The sequence below is a fragment of the Blastomyces dermatitidis genome (genome assembly GCF_000003525.1).
Source record: "Blastomyces dermatitidis ER-3 genomic scaffold supercont1.6, whole genome shotgun sequence".
Classification (NCBI taxonomy): Eukaryota; Fungi; Ascomycota; class Eurotiomycetes; order Onygenales; family Ajellomycetaceae; genus Blastomyces; species Blastomyces dermatitidis.
In genome coordinates, this window is record NW_025544779.1 from 502,454 (window position 1) to 512,139 (window position 9,686).

General features: G+C 31.0%; 2 protein-coding genes across 2 annotated transcripts; both read left to right on the forward strand.

Annotated features, from left to right (window-relative positions):
* Positions 1–2,196: 2,196 nt before the first annotated feature.
* On the forward strand, positions 2,197–2,448 carry BDCG_17188 (uncharacterized protein; the record flags this gene model as incomplete). The annotated part of the gene is made up of 2 exons (XM_045426334.1): positions 2,197–2,212; positions 2,278–2,448. Coding segments are annotated over 2 exons (186 nt in total), but the record flags the coding sequence as incomplete, so codon positions are not given.
* A 1,162-nt stretch (positions 2,449–3,610) lies between these two features.
* BDCG_17189 (uncharacterized protein) lies at positions 3,611–4,774 on the forward strand (the record flags this gene model as incomplete). The annotated part of the gene is made up of 2 exons (XM_045426335.1): positions 3,611–3,943; positions 4,649–4,774. Coding segments are annotated over 2 exons (458 nt in total), but the record flags the coding sequence as incomplete, so codon positions are not given.
* Positions 4,775–9,686: the final 4,912 nt, after the last annotated feature.

The following is a 9,686-nucleotide window of genomic DNA, read 5'->3' on the forward strand; positions in this document are numbered from 1 at the left end:
GATAGAAAGTCTATTAAATATTTAATTTCTGTCTCAGTTGAGAACAAGAATCTCATATTTAATTGATTTAGATCATACTTCTCTTTTAATCTGACTCTGAGACTATTGTATAATGCACAGTGTATTACAATATACTCAGAATTCTTATTTGCATTGCAGAATAAGTATTCTATTGAGTCAAATCTATCATCAAATCTTTGTATATAAGATTTAAAATAGTCATGTTCTAGTTTCAGCTGTATTATAGATGAGAATATTTTCTTTTTACATTTAATTGAATAAGATTTTCACTTAGGTTTTATTTCAAATCTTGAATAATGTATACTCTTCTTTTATTTCTGCCAGCTTTTATTTCACTTATCTAAATAAGATTCTTCTATTTTTCTCTTTATAAAAGATCAGAATATAACTTTTTGAATAGATCTGCTTAATTCTGCACTCTTTTTTACAGCTGAATCAGTCAATTCATTATCATGAATATTCATATAAGCAGAAACCCAGTGTAAATGAATTATCAGCTTTGATATTTATCTCTTTTGAATTTTCAAAACAGAGTTTAAGATCAGTTCAAGATTCATTTGATTATTATAAATCTGACTATTTCTAAGTCTTTTTAAAGCAGCTTGACTATTAGAGAATATTCATGTCTCTTTCAAACTATTTTCTCTTTTATAAGATTTTATTTCTATGAGTTTGAAAGCTTTCACTATTATAAATAGTTCAGTATCAAAGACTTCAGATTCACAGTTTAGATTTCAGAAATCTGAGATAAAATTGATATTATCTTCAGTATAAGCAATGTCTATATCTAATCTATTCAGATTCTCATTCTTTGAGTCATCTGAATAATTCAGAATAGAGTCTTTTATATTAATTGTAGAAATTCTCTTCAAATACTGTTCATATTCTTTCTCTTTTAATAGTTCACTTATTTATAAGTCTATAAGAGATTCAAGCTTTTCTCTTCAGAGAGATAACTTCTCATGATTCGCTTTTTCAATATTTAAAGAAGAAAATTGATTTTTAATCAGAGAGTATAGTCTGTAAAGTTGAGAAGATATTTTTTTTAAAGAATTATTTTCATTTCAATCAAGAAATCTATTTCAATTCAGTTCATTTTCAGAGTTAATTAATAGAAATGAAGATGAGACTCTTTCTCTGATTATATAATTTGAGCTCATCTTTATAACTCTCAGAGCATAGTTTATACAGGTCTTTTCAAATCTAATAGCAGAAGAAGAAATTGAAGCTTCAATTTTCATTGCTTTAATAGAAGATGATTTGAATGCTCTCAGAATTCTTCTCAAGACTCTGTTTTACAGACTTTGAAAGAGTTCAGTGAAATTCTCTTGATTATTTCATCAAACTTGAACTTCATAATCAGCTACTGATGTAATACAGGCTATATATAACTGTTTCATAGTCTGGAAGAATAGACCTCTCTCTGTACTACAGATGCTAGCCATTCACAGAATGCATCTTAAGCTAATTACATTTAACCCTCTATAATTAACTGATCATCACATCTGTCCTCTCAGGCCAGTCACTAATTTTCAGAGATGTTAGTTAGTGACTGTCATCACTCACTTGATAACATACACATCAAGCTTCTGGTTGCTGATCTCGGCCTCATTAGATGCTCATAGGCCTATCAATCAGCTGTCATGGCCTCACCCTGTGTTAGGAACTAATCATAGGCTTGATGACTGCAGTCCTCTCTGCCAGTATTAGGGCTTGATAGAGAGCTTGCAGGCTCTAGCCTATCAGAGTGTTCTACCTAGGGCCTAGATGCATGTCTAGACCTGCTAGTTAAGTGATTTTCAAAATCATTTCCTGTATTTGAAAGGGAGCTAGGCTCTGATGACAGCTCTAGTTAGGGACTCACTTAAGTAGTGTATAATCACTACATTAGGCTTGACTCTATATCATTAGAACCTTGACAGATGCACAGTAGAATAGTGAGATATTGACATCTCATACCAGCTCTGATAAGTGTTTACAGAATCTCACTTAACTAGTGACTTGGCTTGCAGTAGAGAGTTCTACCCTGCATCAAGCCTTACTAATTAGGCTCAGCCTCTATTACATGAGGGCTTTCATGAGTAAGAAGTGACAGGTGTCAGTGATGGGATTTGAACTCACACATCTCTAAGTCATGCAGTGTGAGAAAGCTGCAACTCTCAGTCACATGTACAGAGAATAAATCACTGCAGTAAGTGTATATGCATTGAAGTAATACTTTTTAATAACACTCAGTCTCTAATATGATGAAAATAGAGTCTCTCTGTGAGATTCATTTCTATCAGAAGTCAGAGAATCTTATATTTCTCAAGATTATCTTTATATATCTTATCTGTGAAATTAATGAAGAGAATCATCAATTTCAGCATTCTACTCTTGATATTATTCAAGTGATAGCAGAGTTCACTCTGATCACACTTTTTAAGTGTATGTTTTCTAATTATTCACATTTATATAGATATATACTGATTATTTATTAGATAATATTAAGATAATAACTTATTACAGCTATGTTATTCTCACTGTAAGAGATATATAATTGATAATGAATATTATAAAGACTCTGAGAAGTAAGTATTTTAAGAGTGCTATAACTCTGTAATCTTGATTTTTTTTATTTTTATTTTTTATTTTTTTCTTTTCTTTCTCTCTTTTTTTTTATTGTAATTTTTTCTGATTGTTTTGTTTTTTGTTTTTCTATTATTTTTTATATTTTATATATTTTTTTTTAATTAAAATGATATTAATTATAATCTATATTCAGAAAAGTAATAATATTTAATAACACTCTCTATTGAATTTTCAACAAATAAGTACTATTGTGATTCAAAGGTTGCTTAAGCCAGTGTATGATTACAGGTGTATGCTGGCTTCTTATATATTGAATCTTGTATGCTAAATTAATTAGTGATCACTAGAGCCCTCTTTACATTTGTATACTAGTAGTTCAGAAGTGACTGTGTTATTATTCAACAGTCATACATTCTTTCAAATCACATTCTCTCTCATCAGATTCAGTCACACTCACATGATCATATTATACACTCTAGCTTTATGTGAATTAGCTCATCACTAGTGTCTTGCAATTGTATAATCTATCTCTAATTTGACTAGCATTCTATGTACACTCTCACAAAGAAACTTTCACTATATTATATCACTCATTCACTAACTTTTCTCATTCTTCAATCATCATCTTTATCATCATCATCATTGAATGTTATTATCTTATTCAAGATTTCTACTTCTTCTATTTAACTCTTTTCATCTGTTCATCTATCATATTATACATGTTTCTGATGATGACTCTCTGTTCTCATAACAAGTGTTATCATAGTGCTCATACTGAGCAGTTCATTAGCAGTAAGTATAATGTATTGTGAAATGTACATGGCCAGGACTTGTTTATCTTCTAATGATTGCCAGAATGTACTATTATGAATGACATATCTTCTTCATCTTCTTATACACTCTCTTCATCTTCTTATACACTCTTGACTGTTTCTCTTCTCAGCGGGTTTCTGATTGTGTTTTCTGGCATGATTTTATATGAATGCAGATGCTGATATGTTTGTTTTTATTCATATAGAATCTTCATATGTTGACAGATCTGTGTCTGCTGATGATAGTGAACTCAATGTTGAATCATTGATCAAGAATCTGAAAAACATGATAATGAAGAAATTGTCTGTGTCATGTGTGACTGAGTCTCTTACATTTCTCTCTGCTCTTTCTATTTCTTTCTCTGCCACTCTCTCTCAATCTTCTACATCTGCCTCTGTATCTGATTCTCTCACTCTCACTATTTCTGTTTCTGTGACTCTCACTTCTGCTACTTCTGCCCTCTCTGGTTTTACTGTCTCTGCTTTTGTTATCAGCTCTCCCTGTTTCAAGAAGATGTTGTATAAACTTGATAAATCATGTTTCTCAGTATATACACTTTCACTCTTCTTACTGATCTCTAGAATAATCTATTATATGAAAACAGTGTATAATACAACTATCTGAAGCTTGATTATGAATACTGATTATTACATTCATTTTAAATATTTATAGTGAGATAATTGTCTGTTCATCTCAGAGAATCATCTTTCTTCTCAACAGTATTGAGATTATAAGTCTTTTTCTTTTTTCATCTTTTCTTTCTGATACTGATTTTTCTGTTCTTAGAGAAAATTATTATGAGTTTTACTGTGTATAAAGTCATGATGTTCACAGATATTAAGAAACTTTTTATAACTGTAAAGTTCAATATTACAGAGATATTCACTCTGATGAATTTCTTCAGAATGATAGATCTGTATCAGTCTATTCTCTGATATCTGTTATCTGACTTCATGATGCAGATGAAAGATATTCATGTTTTCAGAAACAGAAATATGAATGTTGTACTCTTTTACATCTGCAGATATGAGACTTGTACATCTTGTCTGAGATATTATCATGAAAATGAGCTGTTTGCATGCTGTATTCTACTTTCTGTATTCTTTCATGTCTCTCTCTCTCTTTCTGAGAAGTCTTGTATGTGTTGTAATTGTATGTACAACTCTAAGATCAGTGAGTGTTTATTCAGTAACTGTTCTCATCTCTGAGTTTGTAATTTTTGAACATTAACAATGATTCTTAGTTGCTTTGATATCAGAGATCATTCTAATTAAAGATGATAATATTGCTGAGACTACTTCTCTCTATTCTCAAGCTTCTTCTATTACTTTCTCTCTCTTCTCTGTGAGAAAGGTTATACACACACTGAGTCATAAGTATTCAGTACTGAGTGACTCTCACTGTTATTCATTCAGTTCTATGTCTTCTTCTTCTTCTATCTCTTTCATCTTCACTCTCTCTGCTCTGACTTCTGATTCTGCAGGTTCTGCACTCTTCTTCAATTTCTCTACATGTATGTGTATGCATTTCTATATTAGCATTCCAGTCAATCTTGTGATAAATGACATTAATGTTGTACACAGAGTGATAGAGGAATCAGAGATGTGTGTAATATTGTTATAAGAGTAGCTTGTGACTCTTGAATCTCTTACAGATCTCAAGTTTTGAGATTTTCTTTGTTTTTAATGTTTTTCAGGTGACATGGCATTGAAAATAGATTAAACATATAATATATGAAAATAAATGAGATATGTATGATAACATTTATCTTTTTATAACTGACTCTTATAATTGATGATCAATTCATTATTTCTTTTCTTTTCTTACACTTTTTTCTTTATCTGCTAGTCACTACTCTTACATAACCTCTATATAATACAGCATTCAGTGACTAGGTTCAGCAGCTTTCATCTTTGTAATTCTGTCTCATGCATTATACTGTCTCTCTTCATCTGCTCAGATCACTACAGTGAACAGCTCATTGAAACTAATCTTATCTAATCTCTGAGCATCTTCAGAGATTGAGATGACTTGATCTCACATGTCTGTGAATATTTCAGATAGTTCATCCTCTGTAATCTTCATAATTGAACTGATGTAAATAGTTGAATTCAACTCTGAATTTCTTTTTCTTCTGCAATCTGACTCATGTACAAGTCTACTACTCTGAGATCACTCTTTGTCATATTGCACTCACTGTCTGCAGTGTGTTATCATACAACTGACTACAGTTTTATCACTTATTAGAGTGTGATGTTCACCTGATTTCTTCATTACTTCTCATTCTTTTCTTATAATTATGAAAAGATTGAAATAAGTGAGATCTTCTGATTCATAAGTGTCTATGATTTCTCTTACTTCATAAGACTTTTCAATTGTAAGTCTCTTCTTTTTCAACACTGATAATAGTGCTGTAGATGATTATAATTTACTTAAGTCTTGTATCTTTGCTTTCATAAGTCATGAATCATTGATTAAGTTGTATAAGACTCATCTCTCTGATTCTTTCAATGTGTACATTCTCAGAGAATGTGATTTGAGTATTTTATATAACTCAAATCACCTAGATTGAAACTTCTCAGAACTCTCATTGTGTATGAGAACTCATGTTCTTATCTTGAGACTCAATTTCTTAACAAGTGAGTCTTGTATTCTTTTTAATTGAATTGCTCAGTTCAGAAGTAACTTATTAGCTTTTACATGTGTGTGACTGATCTCTTTCAATCTTGATTCTGTGTCTGTGACTGTTGTTTTCTTCCTCATCTTTTTCAAAGCATTCTCTGAAATGCGTGGATGCAATTCATACAACAGGTAGAATGATGAATGCTTAGAGACTGCATACTGTTGAATTCACATGGTCAATAGTGCCTGCCTGAGATATTCATCTTATAGTCTCATAGGCTTGCTCACTAGATATTTTGTCAGCATGTTGCTTAAGATTTCATTCAAGTGTTTCATCTTCTCATTTGTCTGTGAATGATATAGTGTTATTCTACAATGTCTTGTCTGTAACTGGCTTATAAAATGCCTCACTGCTTCTTCTACAAGGTTCACACTATTATCAGTTAGAATCTCATATAGTATTTCATAGTTGACATAGATCTCATTATGTAGAAACTTCATCATTATCTTCTCTGTCATTTCTGAAACTGCTTTCATGACTGACCAGTCAGTAGTGTAATCAATAGCAGTGATTATTCATCAATTTTCATTTAGTGTTTACAGTAATATGTCTATGAGGTTCATCTCTCATTGTTTAAACAGTTGTATTGTACACTTTATCTGATATTGCACTTTCTCATATTCTAATCCTTTCTTAGATTCTTTCATGACCTGATAATTCAGACACTTGTGAGTGTATGTCTGAATGTCCTCAGCCATGCTTGATCAGTATGCTCTTGATTTGAGTATGTTCATGAGTTCAGAGCTTTCTAAGTGACTGAATTTCTTGTGCATGCAAGCTACTAAGTCATGTCTAAATAAAGATTCTAGATAGAGAGCTTCTATATATTCTAGATTGTGATAAAGCATAACATTGTTTTCATTTCTCAATTTTTTCAGCTTGAAGTTCAGAAGCATCTCTTCTACTACTCTTATGAGATACTTGTCATTCAACATCTTATCATTCTTTAAGTGAGAGATCATGATGTTCACTCATTCTGTTTTCTTGCATCTTCTTAGTATGTTTAATATGAACATCTCTTGTATCTAATTCACAGAACTCTCACTCATGAAATTGAGTCTGTGACTGATTGCATCAGACATCACAGCATCTGATTTCTTTCAGTATTTAATATGAAGATTGTATACTTAGAACTCTGAGATTCAATGTACTAAGTGTTTGAAAGGTTTTATCATTGATTATAGATAGATAAGACTTTCATGATCTGTGATCATTATTGTTGTATGTCTGTTGTTAATATATCTATCTCACAACATCAGTGTGTGCTTAATTACTAGTAATTTCTTTTCATACACTGAGTAATTGAGCTTGATATCTGATAGTTTCCTATCATTGTACATCACTGAGTGCAGCTTGCTGTTCTTACTCATCTGTAGAAGAGTGTCTCTAATAGCTCATTCAAATGTATTCATCTCAATGTAGAAAGATTTATCACAATCTGATTGAATAAGTACTGAGAATGTTATTATATATTCTCTCAGTGTGAGAAAAGCCTCTTCATACACAGTATTTTAGATAATTGAATAAAACTTCTTCTTTCACAGATTTGTATTAATTTCTCTTAAGAGATCTGAGAGTGATGCAGATATTTGTATGAAATCCTTGATGAATCTGCAGTAGTATGAGACTAACTTAAGAAACTGTTGTACATGATATACATTTCTCAGCTATGACTAATTTACTATGATATTCAATTTCTCTGAAATAAGATATATACAGTCATCACTCACTACATGTTCTATGAATTTCAACTCTTTCATTTCAAACACACACTTGATTGATTTGATATAGAGCTTATACTCTGTCAGAGTTGTAAGCACTTCATTGAAATGCTTCAGATATTCATTGTATGAGTTTGAAAAGACTAGAATGTTATCAAGATATATGAGATATAAGATTTCATTCTGTTTATGAAGAATTGTATTCATCATTATTTAAAAGATGATGAGTGCATTTATCAGATCAAATGACATTGCCAGGAATTCAAACTTCTCTCATTGTGTATTAAATATGATTCATGAAACTGACAGTTTGTCTACACAGATCTGTCAGTATTCTGAGAGAAGATTGATCTTTGATAGATATCAGATGTTTTCAACTGTATTCAACTATTGTTGAATCTATGACAGTGAATATTTATTCTTGATCATAAGCTTATTAAGTGCTTGATAATTGATACACATCTGTCACTCTTCATCTGTCTTTTTCACAAATAGAACTGAAAAGCCTCACACACTTAATAAGAGTTGTATGAGATCACATTCTAGAAGATCTGTGATCTGATACTTCTGTTCTTTGAGATGCATTTGTGACAGAGAGTATGTATTCTGATTGACTGGTTTTGCATTCTCTGTGTCAATCTCATATATAAATTCTCATTCTGATAATAATTTCAGTGAAAGATCTGTTCAGAAGATCTTTTCATACTTCTTCAGAAGCTTCTTCATATACTTGTTCTTTCACATATCTTTTATCTTGAGTTTCTTCACTTCTGGGTCCTGTATGACATACAGAATGCTTTTGAATAAGATCTTGTAAATCATTCTCTTTACTTGTTAATGTGTAAGCAGATTTAATTCTTCTATATCAGAGATGTGAAATGTCCTTCTTATATCAGTTAATAGAATTATATGAACTGTTTTCTTTCTATCAGTTAACTGTATATAACATGTACATCATTGAATCTGCAGATTAAACCTTTGAAATCAATCAAGTCTGAGAATAAGGTTATATTTCATATTCTGCAGCTCTCACACTTAAATATAGCAAGATTATTCTCTGAAGTGCAAGGGAACTCTTACTTTTGCAGGTAATATCAAATATCAGTTATCAGATAATCTTATACATCAGAGATTCTTCACTCAGTGAACTTCTTTCAATCTTCAAATTATATAATCATTAATATATTACATCAAAGCTTCTGTGTCTGCTAACACTTTTACAGTTATCTCTTGATTCTTACTTAAGTGTCTCTTATACATTAACATTTCAGGTCTCAAGACATTGAGATGAGTGTTCACTTTATCATTCTTGCCTGCACTTCATTCAGAAGCCTGCTTCTTTTTTGCATTTGCAGAATTTAAAGAATCATCTAATACAGACATCTCTTTCACTTTGAAGACTTTTCATAGAATATCAGTGAGTGTCTCTGAGCTCATTGATTTTACTAGTTTTTTAACTCTCTTGCTTCTCTTAACTGTGCACACTGAGTGTAATCTTTTATATCATGATTTTAATATCTGCAGTTGAAGCAAGCTTGATGCTTATAATATCAAGATTTTCACTCAGAGAATTCCTTTTTCAGAGAATTCAGCACTTTAGTGATAGTATTCAGATCTAGATTCATTGCATCTGAGTGTATAACTTGTGTTATAGAAGTCTGATTATCTGTTCTTCACTGAGATATACTCAATTGCAGTATTTTCTATTGCAATTGACTCACTTATTTCTGTATGATGAGAATGTTATATACTTCTTTCACTATACCTGATTGTGAGATTAAGCATTTTTATTTCACTCTTAACTCAGATATAAGATCATGAATAAAGATCTGTAAACAGAATAATGTTAAAAGCTCTTCATTCAATATAAGATAGTG